The sequence below is a fragment of the Schistosoma haematobium genome, chromosome 1, assembly GCF_000699445.3.
Source record: "Schistosoma haematobium chromosome 1, whole genome shotgun sequence".
NCBI lineage: Eukaryota > Metazoa > Platyhelminthes > Trematoda > Strigeidida > Schistosomatidae > Schistosoma > Schistosoma haematobium.
In genome coordinates, this window is record NC_067196.1 from 7,709,735 (window position 1) to 7,736,274 (window position 26,540).

At 30.4% G+C, this 26,540-nt stretch overlaps 1 protein-coding gene across 1 annotated transcript; it reads right to left on the minus strand.

Annotated features, from left to right (window-relative positions):
- Nucleotides 1–4,595: 4,595 nt before the first annotated feature.
- ABCA12 (ATP-binding cassette sub- A member 12) lies at nt 4,596–26,288 on the minus strand (the record flags this gene model as incomplete). The annotated part of the gene is made up of 3 exons (XM_051218377.1): nt 4,596–6,483; nt 10,788–16,443; nt 25,891–26,288. The coding sequence occupies 3 exons, from the start codon at nt 26,286–26,288 to the stop codon at nt 5,497–5,499; spliced, it is 7,041 nt and encodes a 2,346-aa protein (XP_051073047.1). The 3' UTR covers nt 4,596–5,496.
- Between the last annotated feature and the right edge of the window lie 252 nt (nt 26,289–26,540).

The window sequence follows — 26,540 nt, forward strand, 5'->3', positions numbered from 1 at the left end:
TGACTAATGAAATACTATAATATCCACAAAAACCCCTTCTGATAATAATGTTAAAGGTTAAAAATTATTCTAAAAGTGATGAATGATATATTTTTAAATGTACAATGACCATAGCTGACTGAACATTATTGAAATTGAAATACAATGTGATCAAGTACAAGCCCTAATTTGAAATCCTGAAGGAATAAAAGGAACCAATTCAAAGAGTATATTGCATCGAAAATTGGAACCAGACATCAAAAGAATGAATGGTACTTAGAAGCAACTGGAAAGAAGAACCCAGAATAGAGCTGATTGGAAAAATGTTGGTCGGTGGCTAATACTAAACGAGGGGTAACAGTCATGGGTAAGTAAGTTAGTAAGTAAATTTCTAACTATAAATATATATAATAACTTACAAATCAGTTTATATTGATTACAATCGTGTGCTCCCTAATGCCTAGCTTCGAAGTGTAAGTCTTAGAGTTCTAGTGAGAAGCTATGATCAGTAGAGTTCAATCTGTGTCGGATACGAAACAGATATCCACCTCATGCAATGGACAAATAGTTACACAAGATTATGCTTTGCTTGAAGTTAGACACTAACACCGTTAGATACTGGCTCAGAATTCTAGAAGTTAGCTGTTCACACACGAGATTGAAGCCGTTGAGTTTGAATCTCCTGTCCAGGATCGTGGATATAAACTGTTGATGAGTTTAATACTAGGAAGAAACGTCCATCTGTTTTTCAATAGTGATCCAATTTAAATCGACTAGTGATTTCAACTGTGAAAACATCACAAATATCATATAAAATCTCACTATTAAATAAAACTATAGAAGTGATATTTGATCTATGTTTACATAATTGTGTTATTCAATATTTCATCTGTAAATCCCATTATATATCCTTCTTTATTTGTTTTCTATATTGCATTTGCTTCCAACTTGGACTTCATTTTGTATACGCATCTATAATGCTATCTCATATAACCTAGATAACCTCAACAAAATTGTTTACATCATTACGTTCACATAATAATTTGTCTCCAAAAATGTACCGAATATTAAAAGTGTTTCCTTAGCAATATTCTCTTACATTATTTCATTATTATTATTATTATTATTATCCCAATCAACATATTTCCACAATCCGTAAACAACAACCAAAGATCAATGTTATGAAGCCGACCCTTTTTATGAAATTCTTTCTAGTTGTTTACAATTATGAAACAATCATAATTATACTGATTATTATGACATAATGTTTGAATAAATTTTATGTTGAATTTAATAGAAACATTTAGTTTAGTTACTAGATCATATAGATATATACATCAGTAATTAGGATGGGGGGGGGCTACAGAAACAATGGTAAATTTGTTTATTTCTTGGTTACTTTTTAGGGATATTATAAATACTTTTGTGAATGAGTTTGAAATTCCTAAGCGTTTTTCTTTTGACACCATTGTTTATAAGTTATCAGTTGTATTTTTAACTATTGAGATATAAACAATTTCTATTTAATTGATTATTAAATCTACTGGAAATAGGTATGAAAAAAAGGGTAACGAGTTTTGAATTTTCACTCGGATTCAACAAAATTGACGTATATGTATGATGTATATGTGGACGGTGGCTCAATTTCATAGATCGATTGAAGTTAGACATTAACACCGTATGATGAGAGCTCAGTGGTCTAGAGGTTGATCGCTCGCGTACGAGACTGATAGGTCCTGGGTTCGAATCCCGCAGGGCGGGATTGTGGATGCTTACTGCTAAGGAGTCCAACAATAGGACGGGACCGCTGTCTAGTGCTTTCAGGTTTTCTATGGTGGTCTAGCTTCAATTGACTCATGGATTCAACCATTAAAGTACTATAGTATGCACAAAAACCCCTTATAGTATATGTAATTATCGAAATGGGGATTTGTGGAGATTGTAGTAATATTTTAACTAGATTATCATTGAGAACCTGAAAGTAGTGGATGACCGTTTCGTTGTGGTATAGAACTCCTCAATATTGCACAAACACGATCCTGTACGTGGGACTGGAATCAAGAACCTTCAGTCTCGTGCACGAACGCTTAATCTCTAAATTACCGAGCCAACATCTAACGGTGTTAATGTTTAACTTCAATCGATCCACGATCTTCCTCAACCCTTCATCCATTGTTTAGGGTGGATAACTGGTTTAGAATAGATCTAAATTATTAAAATATAAAGTTTTTTCGATTGTGTTAAAGCTAATCAGTGACATTTTCAGAATATCTAGATCTAAACAGGAATATATTTTAATTTATTCTATTATCTTAAATTGACTAGTTCGATGTAGACTGTGTCAACAATTATCAAGTATTGCCCTATGATGATGTTGATAAATTTGAATAACAAAGAGTAAAAGTTAAGAGTTTTGATCAACTAAATTTGAGTAATATGGCGTTCGAATAATAATGAGTATTCTATAATTACTTATTAAGTCTTCATGCAATAAGGTCTCTCAAGTTAATCTAGTAAAGTTAATTGATTTTTATTATGAACTCATATTATTGTTTTCCTATTAGAGTCATAACTAACATGTCACATGAATAAATTTGGCAATCTATCTATTTATCTAATACTTAGTTCTGATAAAAAATCTATCGATAATTCTTCAAAACTTAAAGTAAACATACCAGAATTCTGATTTACTAATTGATCTGTTCTATTCTTCTAATATTAATAAAGTCTACTATAAAAATACTACATTTTGAAGAAATTATTTTTTTTAAGTACAAGCAGCTATGGAAACTTTAATATCATAAATATTATTCGTTCGATAATGAGATGAAATAACTCAGAACATGAAATTAATACTTTTATGATTTTATTGATTTAGTCAAGTTACATAATCTTACGTTAGTAATGGTTACGTTTCATTTGAAATGCACACTAGTTCGGTCGCCAATAATGTTGAAGATATAATTTCATTAACTTAGGATACCAACAACTGAATTGATAACACGCCCTATTTTCCTATCACATTATCTTCAGTGGGTCAATACTGACAGCTTTATTTTCTTCTGTTTTAGAGGTAGTTACTGACTGAAGACAATGGTGGACAGTCGTGCAATATCGTGAATTGTTTGAAGTTAGATATGAACACCGTTAGATATTGATTCAGTGGTTTGGAGAGTGAGTGTTTGCGCACGAGATCGATTAGTCCTGGATCTCAGTCCCACATGCAAGATCGTGGATGCACACTGATGAGGAGTCCCGTAACAGAGTGGAACGGCTGTCAAGTGCTTACAGGTTTTCAATGATGGTCTAACATTCATTCGTCCATGATATCAATTAAAACTCAGCAATCACCTTAACTCTATACAGATAATTTTTCATAATCACTTAATTATTATTATCAAATCTGTTCTAATGAACTATATAGGTTTACGAGACAGTACTTTTCGGAACTTACAATTAATTCATCACGATTAAAAGCAGAGGTATTAATCTCTCAACATTAGAACACTGGAGAATTTTAATTTTATTCTAAAGATTCAATCATGAGTCAAATTTTGATACATCACTTAGTTACTATTTTGTTCTGGTTTCCTTATATCCACATAGGTAGTAAATAACGGTGGTCAGGCATAAAATGTATTTCAATAGAAGGTCGATGAGGAAAGAACAGGAACAGAATGCAATTGGTATGAAAATGCATGAACAATGAAATCTGAGATAATGAATTGATGTTTGCAACAGGAACAGTCAAGTTTCACATGATGGATTGATAATTTACAAATTAAATATTGACTGTATTGTTCTCAGATTTTAGTGAGATATTCTGTAATTTTGTGCTCAAATACATTCGAATGTTCCCACTTATGTTCTTGTTCACTAAATTATCACTGAAATAAATTTTCTACAGAACTTGAAATTTCACCTGAACTTATCATCAGATTATGTTACACTAATTTAATACTGTGATTGAAACAGTTGAGATCATGAGTCAATTGAAGCTAGACCACCATGGAAAACCTGCAAGCACTAGACGGCCGTTTCGTCCAATTGTGGTACTCCTCAGCAGTGAGCATCCACGACCTCGCCTGGTGGGATTCGAACACACGACCTATCAGTCTCGTGCCAGCCCCTTAACCAACTAGACCACTGAGCCATCATCCAACGGTGTTAATGTCTAACTTCAACTAATCCACGAAATCGAGCGACATATCCACCTTTGTCATCAGTGAGTTACTACCTCACAACTGACCCGGTTGAACTCCACTGGTCACTGGTTCTCACTAGAACTCCAGTATATACCTCTTGAAGCCAGTCACTAGTGATCATATAGTGATTAGTACTAAAAGGGGTTTTGTGGAGATTGTAGTAAGTTAAACAGTAGAGATCGTGAGTCAATTGATATGTCCTGGGTTCGAATCCCGCCAGGCGAGGTCGTGGATGAGCACCGCTGAGGTGTCCCACAATAGGACGAAACGGCCGTCCAGTGCTTCCAGGTTTTCTATGGTGGTCTAGCTTCAATTGACTCATGATCTCAATTGTTTAAATTACTACAATCTCCACAAAACTCCTTCTAATACTGTTATTGACTTATTGATTTTGATAAAGAATAATAATAATAAAACTAAATGTTATATTTGTATTAAATGATAAATGTTTCATACACAACTATATAATTGATATTATCTATTTCAATAATACATTCTTATTCATTCTCGATTATTTCCTGTTTTTGGAAGACTCAATATATTAGAAGCTATTCGTATACAACGATCGAACAAATCTGAGATACGATGATTACTTATTTAATACTTGAAGTAAACAACAGTTGAAAATGGTTGAAAAATAATACATTTGATAATAAACAAATAAACAAACAAAAAAACTAATTTTTTTTCTAAAACTTACTTGATTGTTTCATATAATAAAAAATATTTATCAAAATTGTTTGTTTGTTTTTTTTAAGAAAGAGAAAAGCAATTGAATGTTCAAGAATATTAACATATATATATATATATATATATGTGTGTATATGTTATTGATTTGCCCTGACTTGGACTCCTCAAAGCCCCAAAAATGTAAAGAGGAAGACCAAAAATAGAGATAAACATGAATAGAATGAACGAAAAAAATTTAACCAGAACTAGAAAGGAAGACTTAGAACAAAGTAACTTAAAGAGTACTAGACTGCGGCCGATACTCCATTAAGAGTCATAAGCGTAAATGACTAAGTAAATATCATTAATTTCTACTTCATAATAATATTAAGAATCACTTATACAATTCATGATTGTTATATGATCATAATCAGTTAATCAATCAGTCAGCAACAACATAGAACTTCGTACATACATACATACATACATACATAAATCAATTCATGTTACTATGCCGCATCGTAATACAATTGAAATAAATGCATCTCAATAGAAAAATAATAAAGGGGGATATATTTTTTTTTTTAAAAAAAAAAACATTCAATATTCTATTTCATTAATTCAGTAGTATTTGTAGTTTTATTTATTTATTTGTATTACGTGAAAAATTAACAAATACTTGATCTAATGTTGTTTGTTTTACTGAATAATGTTCAATATAATGATTGAATTGCATTTTATTTAATAATTTAAATAATATTGATAATTGAATATGTTTATTCATTTGATATTCATAATAATGTGATTGTAATTCATTTAATATTGAATGAGGAAATGTTTTATTAAATTTATTTTTTAATTGATTAATTTGTTCAATTGTTACTAAATGATTTAAACGTATTTCAACATGATAACCATTACCATAACGATTTTTTAAATGTTGTATACTACCAAAACATTTTAATTGTCCATTAATCATAATACCAATTGATTGACATAATACTTCACATTCTTCCATACTATGAGTTGTTAATATAATAGATCGACCATCTTTAATAAGTGATATAATTTGATCCCACATAAAACGTTTACCAATTGGATCCATTCCACTAGTTGGTTCATCAAGTAATATAACTTGTGGTTTACCAATTATAGCAATTGCAGTTGATAATTTTCTAAGATTACCACCTGAATAAACTGATGTAATACGATCGGCATATGGTAATAAACCCATATTTTGTAATAATTCATTAACAGTTGTAGAAATTTGTTTTTCAGGAAAACCACGTAAACGAGCATATAAAGTAAGTGTTTCTCGACCAGTTAAAAGATCATGAACAGCATCAAATTGTGGACAATATCCTAGATTTTTCAGTGCATTCTTAGTTTGTGTAACTACATTGAATCCATTGACATATACAGTTCCCATGGATGGATGTAGTTTACCAGTAATCATATTAAATGTGGTAGTTTTACCTGCTCCATTTACTCCAAGTAATCCAAAACATTCTCCTGGACGAACTCCAAATGTTAAACGATTAACAGATGGTTTCTTCTTCCGAGGGAAAAATTTAGTTAAATTAATAACTGCAACTGAACATAGAGAATTGATATAACCTTCTTTGTCAGCCTAATTAAAAATAGAAGACAATATTCAAATGATATAGCATATATTCCATAAACAATTGATGGTTTCAATGAAAACATTTATGCTTAAATGTATTGAAAGCAGATATTGAAGTGTGCCAATCACTTTGCATCGAAAGCTCACTTATGAAATCTGTGTTAATATTGTCAATCACTGAAGATCCTTAACCGTGTTTAAAGCACACTTAGATCATTAAATATTCAGCAAAGTCTTTAAACATGAGATTTCAAAGTTGAAAATTCATTTTCTATGCGCAAAATTAATAAAGGTTTTCACTCAAAATATCAATCATAACAATTCGTCAGGAATGTTTTTCATTTGACCATATATGTATCCTATAAACTAATTATTCGTTGTGGAGATGAATGCTTCCAGGTTTTCAATGGTGGACTAACGTCAATCCGGTTTATGATCTCAATGAAAAACATAATGATCTTCACAATCCTTTATTGATAACTATCCATATAGTCGTGTAAACTAATTAAAGTATAATAAAATATGAATTACTCCCTATTAGCTTAATTGTTAGAACTGCTTGAACATGTTATCTTGATAAAACTACATGCTTATGAAGAATAGTGAAACAACTGTTAAGTATTGTAAGGGTTTCATTATTATTTATTCAAACGAATTCATTTCACATTGAGAATGAACCAACCACCATGATGTTTTAGAAAATCCCTAATTTATTTAAAAGTCAAAAAGACTATTTCTAGGATTTTATTTTCTTTATTAACTAGTTTGAATGGTTGTCATCATTACATTCAGTAAATTTGTAGTATTACATTAATAGATGTAATTAAATTTGATATCACAAACATATCTCTATTGGATAATCATTGAAAACTGAGGGCACTTGGCTGCCATTTCTTTCTCGTATTATACTTCACAGCAGTAATGACTGACATCAAGAATAGGATTTCGCACCGTCGTCTCCATATGTGAATAACAAACCTCCAGAGTAGCAATTACTAGCAACAAGGGTGAATGAATTTAGTTGATAAATATTCATAAATATCGATTATTTAACTATTTATAGTGAAGCCTTATAATCACAGGGACGCTACTGAAGAGGTAAAAAGAATAGTAAAATTAACATCAAAGTTGAAAAGTGTCTAGTAGCACAATCCAGTAAGCTTGTTTCTCTGTATTTGTGATCTGTCAGCTAGATGTATCTGGACTCCACTACTGATTTTTAAATCAAGATTTGAACGCAATAATTTTCGGTCTGAATACTAAGCATTCCGAAGTAGAATGAATCGTACAGTTTGGATTCCAATACTATCTACAATATAAATATGTTAACAGATATAAACTAAGATGCAATATTGAGACGATTTGCTTAGCATGAACGTAACAGAGATTCATCAACCCACAGTACAGAAAGTTAGTAAAGTACAAACCTTTACAAGTAAAGCTGATAATCATGGAATATATCTTGTATCAAATCCGTGTCAATGGAATTAAACAGAAAGCTTTATGTAAGGTGAAGAGATTTTCAAAGAATGTTAACGTAAACTAATAGTGAAACGTCATCGACTAGCGTTAAATAACAAATGTAGAGTCTGGTTCAAGACAAAATGAAATCAAGCAGAACAATGGAGAAGAATTTTATTTGACTATTCGTAAAAGCATGAAAATTAATGGACGAAATTATTGTTTATTTTTGACGAAATCATGTACGTAGTGTATACATTATCATGAACAATTACATTTAGTAATGTGTTAATGTAAAATCATGTACAAGATACTCAACTGTAAGACATTTGTTGGAAACGATGAGAAGGGGTCAACACAGATCAATCAATTGTCTTTACATCACTTTTAAAAAGAAAATGATTTTCTGGACGCTTCTGATGGTGGCGGTCTAAATAATGAGTGAAAATTCAGTGAATTGCACTCATACTTCAGAGTGAACAGTATGATTAGTGTCAACTCAACTGAAGAAAAATGAAGATGATCATAGTAGTGGCCTTCAGAGAATCAAATGTGACCATATTTTGTTACTGGAATAAATGAAAGTAAATAATCTGATATTATAAGAAGAACGTAAACGTTCCTTATTTAATTCTAGTTACTCATAAATAGTATATAATATGTGAATAAAGGAAACAAACGCCCTGGTGTAATAAGTAGTATAAAACAACAAAACTTGAAGTGTAAAATATAACTTACTATCGTTTCTACTTTCTTAATAAATGAATTTAAGTGGGATATTTATCTTTCATCCGATAAATCTTAGATACCTGGTTCTTTTATACGTACGATACGAACATTGATGGAGTTAATAAACTATCCAATTTATTTGATTTTTAGAATTTCAAGTTGAATGATAAGTCATTCGAACTAGTTGATAACATAGGAAATTGTGAAAACATAAATTTTTAATAAATTTCAAAAATGGGTTGATTTGTGATATTGTAGCTATACTGTACAGTTCACTTGGTATTGTTTTATTTGAATCTTACCATTCATGTTTAAGACTGCAATTGATCAGTCTCTTATTGGCAAAAGTGCATGCTGTGAGTATTGTCTCAATATTGTTTTAATTTACAAGCATTGTAAGCAAAGATGGATAGTGGCTAGCTGTGGAATGCAAGACGCGCGTTTCCTCCCATTTAGGACTCGTCAGATGGATGTACCTGCATCTCAGAATTGATGTTCACTCTGGAACTCAAACCCAGTACTGTTCTCTTCGAACGCCGTCACGTTATCCTCTTAGCTACTGAGTCCTGATACCCACATGCTTGTGCAGTGGGGTGAAGTTTAATTCACTTGGTTATGTTTTACTTGAATAATACGATGGCGTCTGAAGCGAACGGTACTGAGCTTGAGTTTCAGAGTGAGCATCAAATCTGAGATGCAGGTATATCCATCTGACGAGTCCCAAATAGGTGGGAACGTGCGTCACACTGCATTCCACTGCAAGGCACTATTCATCTTTAATATACTGCACAACGCTCTAGAAGTTTTTTTCTTTATCAAATAATTATGACAATATCTTTATTAATGGGTAAATTTTCCCAATTGTTATGACTTTATGTCCGGCTTTTTATCACGTGATTTGCCCACCAATCAAAATACGACTTATACAATCTTAGCACTGTGCCAAACCAATGACGTTCGACTGGTATGAGCAGCCTAGCGTCCTTATTGGTACTACGTCCGTCTAGCCCGTCCACTTGAATTCAGAACATCAATTCCAGCTCTCACTATGCGAATCGAATCGAATAATTTATTTCAGACATACTAGGTTTATATATCAACCAAACAGACCGCAACGAACCATAAAATAAGAAATAACACTTGTACACAATAAATTCAAAAGGTGACTGTGAACGTGGGAGACAGTAGTCAATAAACTGGATATAGGTTACGAACAGTAAATCGTACAATAATAAATTATAGGTCAAAATAAAGCTTATATTAAGAGGAATAGGGATGCACACAGTCTAGTTGCTGAATAGTTATACAATAACAATATATATAAAATATTAATCCATTAATAGTTCTCAGAAGTTGCTCGTGATTTAATCTTCGCTCGGATATAACACTAATCACAAAACATTAATTTTCGTGACAATAAATCTATTGTCTATATACTTAACTTTAATAATACAATATACCAATATAGAATTAATAATTACAAGCAATTTCACTGAACAATATCTGATGTATAATATTTACTTTAACAAACAAATACATCAACAATGAATATCAGTATATTTAAATAGACAGAACCACTAGCTTTATATCAATGCTTAGCATATTCAATATTGATCCATTCATATTTCTCAATAACATCATATTATAATTAAATATTATTATTATTATCATCAGCTTTATTCAATATTATATTTTTGGTACAATATAGAATTCTCAGCGCAAAGTATTTCAATAAGTTTCCGTTTTTTTCTTCTTGGTCGGTCCTGGCGATAAATATTGAGTGATCTCCAGTTAGATGTTAGCAGTTCAGTAAATGAACATCTGAATAATGTGCATTCTTTTCGTTGTATATTGCCAGCAACCATATTGTCTCTTATTAAGTTTTTTGTAACTTTAACAACGAAAGGTTGTACACTTTTCAGAAACGCAGCAGAATAGATTATACGATTAAAAGACATAATGATATATTAAAATAAACAAAAAAAATAGATAACTTGTTGAAATATCTAGATGGCAGAAACAGGTAGCCCAGATGCTCAAGTAGGCCACCCTTTTGAATAGATGATAAAAGTCTTATAAAAAAATTTCAACAACACTAATAATAAAACTAAAACATATACCTTTGAAATACGTAATCTTTCAGCATGTACATCTTCATCTTCCGAATTATTCTCTTTATCCTCCTCCTCCTCATTATTATTATTATTATTATTATCAATCATTGATTGATTAATATGATGACTTTGATCATTATCATTATCATTAACATTATGATTCGATTTCATTTGATTAAGTTTTTTCATTAATAACTTATGATGTTTAATGAATAATTTTGGATAATTAATATAAAAATAATATTTAATGGATTGTATAAAAAATTTATTTTCTTTTAATAAAACAAATAAAAAAAATAAACATGCTTCAATGAATAATGCAAATAATTTATGACCAAGTAAATTCCAATGTAATGGATTTGTATTATAATCTATCCATGATAATGATGATGATGATGATAATGATGATTTCTTGATATCTTTTGTATATTGTTTAATAGTATTCATAATATAATAACGTTTAGCTAAATCAAATAAACCACGACTTAAACAATATTGTGGAAATATAGTAAATATATATTTTAATATATTATTAATTATTTCTAATAAAAGATTATTTTTAGAAAAATCATCTAATATCAAAGTACACATACATGTAATAGAACCAATTAGCAAATTAAATATAGATAATATTACTAATGATGTACTTGATGATGTAATAAAATATGTTGTCATATATAACATTGGTATAATAGCTATACCATATAATAAAATTAATAAAATAAATGCATAAATAACATCGGAATGAATATAAGCAAATTTTTCAAATATAATAAATATTATAATACATAATAAACCACATATAATATAATTCATAATATCCCATAAATATGATGTTAACCAATAGATCATTGGTTTTAAACCTGATACAATTTGTAAATGTTTTGAACCAATATTATTTTCTTTAATTAAAAATGATATAAAACTAGCTGGTATTAAGGATAAACTAAGTAATGTAAATAATGATAATGTTAAATCAATTAATAATTCTTTAGATAAACCTAAACTATGATCATTATGATTTGATAATGATAATGGATAATTAATAAATATAATATTAGTTAAATTATTATAATTATTTAATAACATATTTAATTGTAAATTATGTAATGAATTTAAATAAGCTGGACCAGATACATAACCTTTATTATTAAACCATATACGTAAATATGATATAGATGGTAATGATAATTTTAGAAATGTTATTAAATCAATCCAAAAAGTATCTTTTTTAATTAAATTATTATTTATATCATAGATACTAGTAGTATTTGTTAATAAATGTATAAATAAATGATTTGAATTTAATAAATATTTAGAAATTTTACGAAATGATGGATAATTAAATGTATGATAACTTAAACCACCATATCTTTGTCTTATATATTGATATTGTGTATTCATTAAATAATTTGATACTTTAAATGATGTTAAATTATAGAAAATATCTTTAGTTGGTAAAATTCTAAAACTTGGTTGTTGGTCAATAGATGTATAACTATTTATGGAACATGATAAATTACATGAACAATCAATAGATTGAATAGAACGTATATATTTCATTTCATTATAAGTTAAATCTGTTTTCATTATTTTTATATTAGACAAATTACATTGATCATAGATTTTATAATATCCATTAATATTTTTTAATGTTTCTTTAGGCAAACAACCTATACCAGTCCATCCTAATGGTTTTTTTAATGCATTCTCATAATTCCATCCTATATTTAATATAGATTTAAAGAGTTGTGATTGATTCATTAAATTTTCAATTGGATCATTTAATTCATATAAATTATTTTCATAAAATGTATTTAATGGTAATTTATTTTTATTATTTATCATAAGCCATGGTGTTATAATCATTGGTTTATATAATGTTGTTTTAATAAAAAATTGTGATGATTTTAATGCTAAAATAAGTACACATATAGGTAATATAAATTCAATAAATATACTTAATTTAGATCGTTTAAAATAATGTAAACGTTTTATAAACATTGCTTTCATTTGTTGTTTTATATTAGATTGTAATAATGGTATATTTTCATTTAATATTGATTTATTATTGATTATATCATTAGATTGTTTTAATTTATTTATTTTATAATCATGTTTATGATTAAGATGACGTAATAATGTTGTTGTTGTCGATGATGATGATGAAATTTGGCCTATATCTGTTAAATTCGATTCATGTAACTTAGTATCAGTTAACGTTTCTTGTTGTTGTTGTTGTTCTTGTATTCGATTCATTGATGTATTGATTTGATTTTTATCAATTTCATATTGATTATCATTTTGATTATTAGTTATTGTAATATGATCACGTAATGAATTATTTGAATTCTTTGATAACATTGCAGGATCATCCGCTATACTAAGAAATATTTCCTCTAATGAAGTATCTGTTAATCCATAACTAATTATACCATGTGATATTAATTCAATCGGTAATTTCATTTGTTCATTATTAGATTGTTGATTTTCAAATTGTTTCAATAAATGACTTAATGAATTATCAATAACATTATGGATTGGTATACGAAATATGAATTCATTTTGATTATAATCAATTAAATGTATATCATTAATATATTGTTTTAAATAATTAATGATATAATTGATAGATTTATTGATTAATATATCATTATTATGATAACTTTCTATAGAATCATTATTAATCGATTGATTTTGACGTTCTAATATTAAATAATAACCTTGATTATATATTGATTTTAAATATAAACTAGAACCATAACATTTTAATTGACCTTGTGATATAATAGCTATACGATCACCTAAAATATCTGCTTCATCCATATGATGTGTTGTTATAATAATTGTTTTATTTAATTTCATTTTAATAATTAAATCCCATATTGATCTACGTGAATATGGATCAATACCAGTAGTTGGTTCATCTAATAATATAATTGATGAATGACCAATAAATGCTATAGCTATAGATAATTTACGTTTTTGTCCACCAGATAAGTATTTTACTTGATCATTTAATTTATTATTTAAATTTAATAATTTAATAAAATATTGTATTTCTATATTCATTTGTTCATTATTAAAACCTTTTAATTTAGCATAAAATTTTATATGTTCAATAACTGTGAAATAATCAAATAATATATTATGTTGTGGACAATAACCTAAATTAGTACGTATTATATTCATTTGATTATAGATATTATAACCACAAATATATGCTGTACCATTGGATGGTTTATGAATACCAGTTAAAATAGATATTAATGTTGATTTACCTGATCCATTATGTCCTAATAATGATGTAATTTGATTTGTATAAAAATCAACAGTTAATTGATTTAATGCTGGTTTATTATTTTTAGTATAAATTTTACTAATATTTTTTACAGATATACTAATTGGTAAACATTCTGTATTTGATTCAATACATATTGGCAATTTCCCACTTTCTTCATAAACATTATTATTATTATTATTCATTGAATCGATAGGATTCTTTTCATGATTCTTTTTGATTATCTTCCAGTTTTGATATTTAATTCTTGAATAAAATAATTGATATATATAATGATTGTTTGATATAATCCATTCTATTAATAATGTTATACATAAATATAATATAGAATCAATCCATAACATTAGTATACATTTACCAGGTGAATATAATGAATCACTTAATTTAATATGCCATATATTATTCCATTGTGTACCAAAACCTTGTGATTCTGATCTTAATAATGAATATAAACCTAAACAAAATGCTACTTGATTTGATAATGATATAAATATAATTAATTCTTCTGTAATCCATTTTTCATTCATTAATATAATTGGCAATGGTATATATAATATAAAATAAAATAAACCAGTTATAATAGCACTTAAATTAGCTTTATAAAAAAATATTGAACATAAAAAACAAAACATTATAATTGATATAATATAAGATATAAATAATAAAAATATAATAAATATATTACTTAATATAATAATATTACCATATTTTAATATAATTGTAATAATAATAGTAATAGGTAATACAACTATCAATGTACTACTAAACCAACTAAACCAATGTATAATATTAGTAAAACCCATAATTTTAGTAAATTCTTTAATATATAATTCTTTTTCTTCTACAATATATTTTGTTAATAACATTGCTGTTAATATCCATGTTAAAATTAATAATTGTGGTAATAATTTTGTTATTTTATATAAAAATTTATCATTTATATAACATGTAGTTGGAAAAAATTTCATTTGTTTCCCAATCAATAAATCCATTGATGAAGATGATGATGAGGATGTATTCCATATATTCCATGAATTATTTAAACGTTGAATACGTTCTGGTAAATTATTAGATATTTCTATAATTGCATTACTAATTAAATCTTGTATATCTAAAAAACCACTTGTAAAATATTTTGTATCACCATCATTTACATTATTACGTGGTCCTGGATGCCATGTATGATCTAATACTTTATAATTATTTGTATCATCTATAAGATAGGAACTTTGACGTATTGTTACTATAGTTGATGAATTTTTTAACATATCCAATGTATAATTATTATGATTAATTGATGAAAATATTGTATTATTAAATATAATACCTTGAACAATTGGATGTACTTGTGATTTAAATAAATCCATAAGTAAATTAAAATTTGTTTCATTATTTACACCGTATATATTTGTTGCTAAGGGAAAACAATCTAATAATTGTATCATTATATCAATGATATTATTAATTCGATTAAAAATAATTGGTTTATTTAATAAATCATTTGTTTCATTTGTATAATTGTTTATTTCAGGACTTAACCAATATAATCCCTGTTTACACATATTTCGAATAGTATTATATAATATTGTATGACTGTTATTATGATTATTAGAATGTAATATACAAAGATTTAATAAATGTCTAACTTGTATTAATAATGATGTATTGGATAAATAATAATTTAAAATTGGCTTAGTATGTAATTGATATTGTTTTAATGTATTTTTAAAGAATAATAATAAACGTTGCGGTTCCATTACTCTATACATAATTTCATTTGTCCATTGATTTACAGGATAATAAAATATATAACCATTTAATAAAAATCTTATACGTCCAGTATATTGTATAAATAATTTATTATGTAATAATTTTTGTAATGAAATACAATTAATTTTATAATTATTATTGATAGAATTCATAGAATTCATTGGTGTTATTAATGGTAATGAACGTTGAATTCGGATTAATTTTTTTTCTATATCAAATAAATTAGTAAAATCAATATCTTTTATAAATTCCATTAATTGGCCAATATCATTTAAATGTGATGTTTTTGTACCGCATATAAATCGGGATATAGTTGATAACCAATAAATTTGTTTAATTGTTATATTAAATATACCAAAATTGATTGTTTTATTATGTAATTCATTTAATTGATTATTATCATTATGATGATGATTATTATTATTACTTTCATTTGTATTATCATTTTCATAAATTAATTCATTGAAAATATCTTGATAAATTTGTTGAATATTGAATAGAATAAATTTTAATTGTTTTAATGATTGACTATTGGGATCATTCATAAATTTTAAAAAATTTGAAATATTATAATGTTGAAAATCTTTTGTTCTAATAAATAAAAAAGAAATGTTTTAGAAAACATAATCATTATTCATAATAATATTTTGTTTTATGATATGAGCTACTTATATTGATATAAGTAGAATGAAACAAAAGTCAAAAATAGAATGTATTTAAGTAGAAGATTGAGAACGAAAGAATGGAAGTAGAAAGTAATTGGTATGAAAATGCAGAAATAATGAATGAAAAACAAATAACTATGTGATCTTCTTTTGTTTATTACTCATTTACTTGTTTAATTTTGATGAACCATCGACGACACTATAATTTATAGATGAACCAATCAGATATAACATAAAAGCTCTTGGATTTTAGTGCAAAATTCATTCATACATTTGGTTAAACAGTGTTTTTGGCATTTTAGTTTATGTCCGTTCGTGATTAAAACCATAAATCTAAGTCCTAATACTTAATTATCAACAGTGAATCTTATTTCTAGTTCCTCACCATTGTTTATAACTCTCATTCGGTCCTAGTTAGTATGTGAACATTCTCAAGATCAATTTAGCGTCGCTCAAAGGTTGTCCATAAATTATAGTCTCACCGAACTATTTGATATTAATAACAGTTTATTATAAGTGATATGCGTTTCTCATTTATTTTAAAAAAATATGGATCAATAACCCATGTTTTTATTAATGGTATTGTGTTATGTGTTACTGATGTCGATAGAGATAAGTAGTTTATATCATCAAACGAAAGTGAAATACATGATGGTAGAAGGTTAATGAAATCAAAGAAAAGAGAACGAAAACAACGAATTATTAATGCGAAAACCTGTTGACAATGAAGTCTGAGACAATTGATTGATATTTTGTGAATAAAGTATTTACTGTATGGTTCTCAGATTTTAGTGAGATATTCTGTGATTTTGTGTTCAAATACATTCGGTTTTCCCCACTTGTGTTCACTGCATTATGTTTAGTAATACGTTATTAACATTGATAACTTGGAATTTATAATAATTAGTTGAGATCATGAATTGATCAATGTTAGGGTACCATTAAGAATCTGAAAGCAATAGATGACCTTTTCGCTCTAGTATGGGACTACTCAACAGTACGCATCTACAATCTTGCAAGTAGGATTCGAATCCAGGATCTTAAGTGGATACGCACTACTAAAAAGTCTTATATTGAGATAAAACGCCATTTAGTGCTTTCAAGTTTTTAGTGTTGTTCTACCATTGGTCAGTTAATGATCTCAATTAAAACTCAGAAATCTTCACAACTCTATAATGATATAATAATTAAATTTGTTTAAATAGCTTCTTTAACTCTGTTACGATTACACAATAGAAGGACCGTTCAACTATGTTAATTTATAAATAGTCTAGTAATCGAATAATACATTAATAATATTTTTAATTTCTAGATGCTTAACAACCAGAGCAACAATTTTTATGGGTACATGGAACGTCCGGTCAATATGGGAGACCGGGAAGACCAGTCGAATAGCAACAGAAATAAAGTGATACAACTTCATAATACTCAAAATAAGAGAAACGCACTTAACTCATATTGCACAGCAAAGATGCTGCTGTACTCCTATCACGAATAGGAAGATGCTTCACGTACTCAGGGAGTTGCTCTGATGCTATCCGAAGAAGCTTGTAATGCACTTATAGAATTGGAATATCATGGATCCAGAACCATCAAAGCATCATTCAAAACAAAGATGGAGGGAATCACGATGAATTTCATCCAATCTTATGCACCCAAAAATGGTAGTAACGACGATGATAAAGATCAGTTTTATGAGAGGTTGAAATCAATCATAGCCAAGTGCACAAGAAAGGATCTCACCATCCTGATGGGAGACCTAAACGCCAAAGTCGGAATGGATGACGCCGGATATGAAGATATCATGGGACGATATGGACTGGGGGAAAAAACGAGAGTGGAGAGAGATTTGCAAATTTACGTGCATTCAACAATATTCCCACATAAAACTACATGGGTCTCTCCGGATCGCACCATGGAGAACCAGATAGATCACATTTGTATCAGTAAAAAATTCACAAGGACAATGGAAGACGTGAGAACAAGAAGAGGAGCTGACATAGCTTCAGGTCACTACCTGATTCTGCCCAAGATGAAACTGAGTCTAAAAACATTGGACAGCTGGAAAGACAGCAGTACAAAGGTTCAATACAGACTTTCATCGACATACTGATAAAATGAACTAATTCAAGATAACTCTCAACAACAGGTTCCAAGCCTTACATGATGTGATCAAAGAATAACAAAATACTATAGGGGACAACTGGAAAAAGATCAAAAAAGCAATAACTTCAGCTTGTCAGGAGGTGCTGGGCCGCAACAAGCATCAACATAACGAACGGATCTCTATCGAAACCCTGGACAATATTCAAGAAAGGAAAAACGCAAAGACAGTAAGTAGCATTGTAGTGAAGAAGAACACGGGGGAGGACAGCCAGATTGTATTTAGGACAAATTACAGAATTACTTGGTAAAATAGGAAAACCATATAGTAAATCGTTAATTTGCAAAATATCATTCTATCATATCAAACCGGGCTGTTGCTGTTGCAAACATCAATCCATTGTCTCGCATTTCATTGCTCATGCGATTTCTTACAAATTCCATTGTTTTCTCGCTCTTCTTTTCTTGATCTTCTCCATCTTCTGCTCCCAGCCATTACGTTCTTTTGACTCACGTTATATACTACTTATATCAATATAAGTAGCACGCACCACACTCGTCCCCCCTTTTAAGAAGTTGCTGTCGTAGTCTTTCTGATCTCCGTACCGCTGTGTTCTTTGGTGCTTTTCGTGATTCACACCCATGATGATCTTGAAACCATCTCTGTAGTTGACTAGCATTTACGCGCTTCTGCTTGTCTTCTCTCCGGATCGTGTAGACCGAGCCGCGTCTCTCCGTGATTACATACGGTCCTTCCCATTTTGGAGCCAGCTTCCCCGACCCTGCTCCCCCTGCTATGGTACTTTTTCGTTCTCTACACTTTACTAGGTCCCCCACTGCAAAGGGTTTCCACGTTCTCCTCTGTTGTTCTGCTCTCTTTGTGTCTGATATTTGTTTCTTTTCCACGTTCCTTATTGCCTCTCTACTCTCTTTTCTTAACCTTGTTGTCGTCCACTTCTGTTGTTGTGGCCAGGTTTTATTATCCATTGGAAGTCGTGGTTGTCTGCCATACATGAGCAAGAAAGGTGACTTCTTGGTTGTTCCTTGTGTGGAGGAACGATGTGCCAGCAAAATCAATGGTAACTCTTTCTCCCAATTTCCTCCTTTTGATGCTAACCATTCCTTTAACGTTCGATTGTTTCTCTCTGTAAGCCCGTTTGTCTGAGGATGATACGGTGTAGTTCGTATTCTCTTGATGCCAAACTGCTTTAAACGGGCTTTAAACTCGTCACTTTCAAAACAGGGACCCTGGTCAGTTAATATCATCTTCGGTATTACCTCCTTGTCCATTGTTCGTTTATCTACGTCTGCTCCCTCTTTTATCACTCTGATTACCTCTCGAAGGTTAGGGTCAGCTTTCTGCTGCCGGACGAGTTCTAATGGGTCTCCCTCTAAACTATTCACCGCGTATGCTGTTAATGGCAGGTCGGCTTCCATATCTGGTCTTGACAAGTAATCTGCCATTACGTTTTCTTTTCCTGGAACATGGCCGATACTGAAATCGTATTCTTGCAGGCGTATCATCCATCGCGCCAACTTCCCTCGGGGGTCTCTTGCTGTTTTCAACCACTGCAGGGGTTTATGGTCCGTCTCAATGTGAAATCGTCTACCTATAAGGTATCAGTCGAATAAGAGCAGAGAAATTAATGGCACAAATTCAATACACAGAGGAAACAAACGAGTGAAGAGGAACATTAGAGCCGATAAGCAGAAATACATGGAAGAGGTAACAAGGACAGCGGTAAAAGCTGTATTAGAAAATATGAGAAAGTTGTGTGACACAATGAAGAGACTAGCAGGGAAATATAATAAACAAGAGAGATCGATCAAGAAAAAAGGCAAGACAATCACCGAGATTCATGAACATAGGAAGAGATAGGTAGAATAATTCGAGGAACTCTTGAATAGACCAGCTCCACTGAATATCGAAGCAGTACACACAGACCTTCCCATAGGTGTCACTCCACCAACAAATAGTGAGAAAGCAGCAAGACCTAACGATGAATCATCTGAAGTTTTGAAGTCAGGTATAATATAGTGAACGAGAACACTAGTGGGGGCAATCGAATGTATTTTAACACAAAATTCCAGAATCGCTTAGTAAAATTTGAGGACCATACAGTAAATACTCAAGTTGCAGAATTTCAGTCAATCGTCTCAGACTTTACGGATCTTTCATTTTCACAGCAATCATTCTCTGTTCTCGTTCTGTTCTGTTCGATCCTCTTAACCTTCTGCTTCTAGGCATTTTACTCTCGGTTGATGATATATACTACTTATATCTATCGTAATTAGTAGCACACACCTCAATAAAATTAATTGCAATTATGCTTCATGTTCTGTTCATAAAGACGTGAGAAGAAGAACAAATATTGATGGATTGGAAAGGAGGATACCTAATCAAGGTGCCAAAAAAGGAGATCCGAAAAAGTGTGAAGCTACGGAGGCATCACACTACCGTCAGTACCGGGAAATGTTTTCGACATTCCCACGATAGAAGAACACATGAAACTCAAAACAACTGTCAACCAAGCAAAGTCACAACATTCAATATGAACGTCAAGACAGCCCTACTGTGTGGAGCTGAGACGTGGAGCACTACCAAAACCATCATCAAAAGGTAAAAGTATTTATAAACACTTGTATATGAATTATACTCAATGTTCATTGGTCGGATGTCATCATCAACAACCTACTATGGGAGGACAAACCAGCTTTCAATTGTGGAGGAAATTAGCAAAAGACGTCAGAGGTAAATAAGACATACATTACGGAAATCACCAAAGTGCTTCACCAGGCAAGCCCTAACTTCGAATCCTGAAGGAAAACAGAAAAGAGGAAGAACAAAGAACACACTGCTCCGAGAACTAAAAGCAGATAAGAAATGGATGTATAGCAACTAGAAAGAACTGGAAAAGATTGTCCAGGACAAAGTTGGACGGAGAACGCTGGTGAATGGCCTATGCTCCTCGACGAGGGGTAACAGGCGTAAGTATGTAAGTAATGTAGAAATAAACGATTGTGTTAACTACGTCTTCATTTTTGTGTTCCTAAGTCCCTCTGAATTAATTAGCTGAGGACTAGTATATACAACAGCCAAGCTCATAAATTCTTCAAGAATCAACAATTTGTAACAGATCTCACACTGCCATCAACCCGTCTACCTAACATTCATTGAACGACCATGTTTCAAGCGTTCTTGCACTTTGAAAGTTATTGTGGTTACATATGAAATTAAAATGACATTACAGTTGAGTTTAAACTAAATGAATTGGTACATAACTCGATAGACATTCAATATATAATATAGAATTTGCCGGTGTTTATGGTACTTAACTAATTGAAGTCGTGTAGTCAAACACCACTTCATTTCATGGAACAACACGAGATGTATGCGAAAAGTATCATTTATTCACTCAACGGTCAGTTTATAGATTTAAATCTCGTTCACTTATGCATGTAATCATATATATTAGTTTTTTCAATCACTATCACTTTCTTATGAACCAATTGTTGATTTAATCAGTATCATTTAAAGACAGCAAGTCTAACATCAGCCTCATTAGTTTCTTCCATATCGTATCTTCATAAACACTGACTTATCATAAATACTTGATTTACCAAATAATCCCTAGTTAAAATAAAAAACTCAAATAATTGTGTTTCGGTACCTTCACCTCAATTTAAAGCTAAACTAACAGAAACGAACAGTTAAATGATTTTTTATTCAGAGATGGATTTGGCTAGCAGTGGTATCCAGGACGTGCGTTTCACTCGATATATAACTCTTTAATTATATGTACGACATATATTAAAAAGAGACTGATAAATTGAATTCGTAAGTGTCAATAGGAAGGTTCAAACAACAAACACATATCAACTATACGATTCATACAAAACTCTATTGGCTTAAAAGAATCAGTCAATCAGCTACAATGTGGTACTAGGCACATACATGCATCGATCCAAGTTGCCATACCTCATTAGTACAAAAAAGATGAACACCGGATTCATAGAAGTAGTTAATTCAATGGTGGTAATATATAAAAGAAAGACTGCACATAAGGACATAGTACAGGAAAAAAGAATTAGTTCGTAGAAAGAAAGATATGAAGCGATTTTAATTTAAGGGAAGATAGAGAGTGTATACACCTACGCCAATGTGATCGATTCTGAGCCATGTTACACAGTCTATAAATGTTGGTTACGATAGTCACACAGACCCCAACCGAGTAGTCTGCATCTACCAACGTGGCTCAGGCCAGAAGTTTATGACTGCAAGCACTGACCCACCTCTTAGTTTGGCCTCCGCAAACTTTCTTCCATCGTCTCCAACACTCGTCAGCATTGCGCGTCGTGGTAATCGGTGTTCAGGCATACGTACCACGTGACCCAGCCATCTCAGTCGATGAGGATTCACAACCTCATCAATTGATTTACCATCATTCCCTAATACCCTACGTCTAACCTCACTATTACTTACTCGGCGATCCCAGCAGATGCGGACAATATTTCTAAAGCATCTGTGGTCAAGTACTAGTAGCTTATGAGTATCTTCTACTGTTGATGGCCACGTTTCGCAGCCGTAAAGTAGAACAGAACGAACTGCCGCACAGTACATTCGTCCCTTAATTGATAGACAGATACTTCATCTTCGCCATAGGTGACGTAAGTTAACAAAAGCCAAACGAGGTTTTCGAATCCGTGTAGAGATTTCGTCAGACACCAACCTATTTGGGCTGATTAGATTTCCAAGATAAGTGAAGCATTTAGAGGGAGAGAAGCGCATCTTAAACACTCCGGTATTGTTGCTCAGTACTATCAAAATAATAAATAATCATTGAGAATTCCAAAACATCCATACTAATTCTACATACAGAAACTATCAAATACCCGTATATCAACACCTACTGAGTAATTATAATGATACAGTAATTTCGAAATAGTAACACTATTGATAAGATACTAGATAATATCATCTTTAAAAAATCTTAAACTAAATATTGAACAATAATAACTTAACATTTTTCAGTGTCAATGATTAACTCATCAACTAAATAACTTGATACATCCCTTCAGTTATTCACTGTGCATCTTTAAGATTTCAACTAATTAATATGATTATAATCATTGGTAATAATGCAAATGTATTTTATTGCTAAGTATCAAACATATCATTACAATGAAACTGTTATTACGATCTTAAAATTCATTGTCAATAAACAAACGTGACCGTTTACAATTACATTATTATGAAAGAAGGATTATTTTCAACCTAAAAGTAAGATTTATTTAATGTGACCTGCTTTCTTACAGTCATTATCAATCAAATACTCATTTCAATATATATATATATATTAAACTATACACGTCATACATTGTATTTAACCTATATCTACTGCTTAACTTGAAATGTAATAACATGCATATCACAATTGAAACGATTCAACAACGAAAGAAAAAAAGACGCTTTGATCTAGATAAGTTCAATACCGAGTAATATCAATCAAATTGTCAAAATTATTAGATTTTCAAGATACTTAAAATGATCAAAGCTTTATTTAAGATAATAATTGAAATATTGAATGACAGATTCTTATGAGGTCACCAATTTCATATCTTGAGTAAAGTATTTTATAATATTAAATACATATTGAATGTTTATATACTACTAATTAATCCAGTAATTCCATATAGGCAACAATTTCTTTGATAATCGTTTTATTAATTAACAAAGAATAAAATGATTAGTATTTGAACGAAGAATATTCTTTTCGATAAATTCTCTTCAGGTTCCTACAATTCAATATATCCAAATTAATAATCCGAAAAATGGCCAGGTTTAGGGCAAACTACATCGTTTAAAGCATGTGAATTTAGGATTGTGATAAACAAAATACAATAAAATTGTTAATGTTGATATGACTCAGATAGAATGTTAACTTGAATCTGCGTATATGTTAAATGAAATTTTAAGATCCATGATCAGAATAAATATGGGTTTTGACCCATATAATTGTAGAACCTGAAGCGAATTTATCGAAAAGAATGTTCTTCGTTCAAATACTAGTCTTTCAATATGACGGGGACCTTTAAACGAATAAAACGATTATTTATAAGAAACGTAAACTCAAAACTGAAACTGTTTCTTATAGTTTCATTATTCGTTGTTTGTATGATGAAAAAAGATAGTCCAATTTGTGTTGACAGATAAATTAACATCGCGAATTAAAAAAGTAGACATTATATAGTTGAGTTCATGAGTCAATCGAGGCTGAACCACTATGAAAAATCTGGAAGCATTAGACGGCCATTCCGTCCTATTATGGAACTCCTCAATAGTGCGCATCCACGATCCCGCCTCGTGAGATTCCAACCTACGACATTCGATCTCACGTACGAACAGTTATTCTGTAGACCACTGGGCCGGCATCCGACGGTATTAATGTCCGAATCCAACTAATCCACGAAATTGAGCGACACATCTACCATTGTCTTCAGTGAGTTACTATCTCACAACTGACCCGGTCGAACTTCACTGGTCACGGGTTTTCACTAGAACTCCAGAGAATACCTCTTGAAACCAGTCACTAGTGAGCATTCAATGATTATTATTACGAGAAGAGCTTTTGTGAAGACTTTAGTAATTTTATAGTTGAATCCACGAGGAGTCTCACAATAGGACGAAACAGACGTCCAATGCTTCCAGGTTTTCCATGATGGTCTAGCTTCAATTGACTCACGATCTCAACTATTAAATTACTAAAATCTTTACAAAACCCCTTTTGAAAGTAGACATTGGTCAGAATACTTTGGGTCATTTATTTGCAGTGACATTTCTTATTGTGTATAAACCGAACACTTTTATTTTTTATAATAGGCAATTGATTGTTTTAGAAGAAATCTAAGTTAACAGACTTCTTGAGTGTATTCCAAGGGTTCAAAAATAAGTTATCCTCATTCTGAACGTGAATCTAATAGTTCTTCATTTCGTCAGCATACGAAGGAATGAGCGAACTGATACTTCATTCGGTACTATACTCTATCCCTTTTTGATTTATTTTGCCTTCATCAATACATTAATTTTTGAACTAGATAAGTAAGTGGTTTATCAAATTTCCTTAAATAAACTGTATAAATGCGCTCGATTTTTAAATGACAGTAATCGTTTCATTACACTATCCGAAGGTTTTATAACTGTGAACACATCAATTTTTATATGGTAATATATGATGATAAATGACATATATATTAATTAAATAATACTTACATATTTTCAGTCAACAAATCTCCAACAATACTAGAAATATTCTCAAGTAAATTACCAAACACAGTATAATTATACTGTTGAGAAGTGCTATCAGGATCTATAGAATGACAACGATAAAGGAAATTACAAACAATGGACTGTAGATAACTGAATAAACCCATAGTTGGAAGATTTACTGAACGAACATGGCATGTGTTCTCATTGACTGGTGGTGATTCAGTTCGCATTCCAACTAAAATAATTGGGATCATCAAAGGGACTAAGATTTCAGCTAAGAGAAACCAAGGGCGTCGTTTACGAAGTAAGAAATTTTTCCACATCAACAACTGATAATGTATAAAGAATTCTTTGGATTTTGACAATGAAACTTTAGTATCTTTATAATTTGGATCTTTCATGATTAAAATGTTTTAATTTTATTGATAGAAATTCATGGGATAATCTGAAAAGTTAAGATAAAACAAATTCCTAAGAACAAATCATCAAGTTACAACAGAAAGAATCAATATTCATACAATTCAAAAATTCCTTATATCAGCCACTCTAATTTAGATATCAGCCTGAATGAGTCGAGACATCAGAATCCACCATATTTACAGTCAAATGATTGAGATACAAAGCAGATGATTGATTTTATCATCCGTTGATAT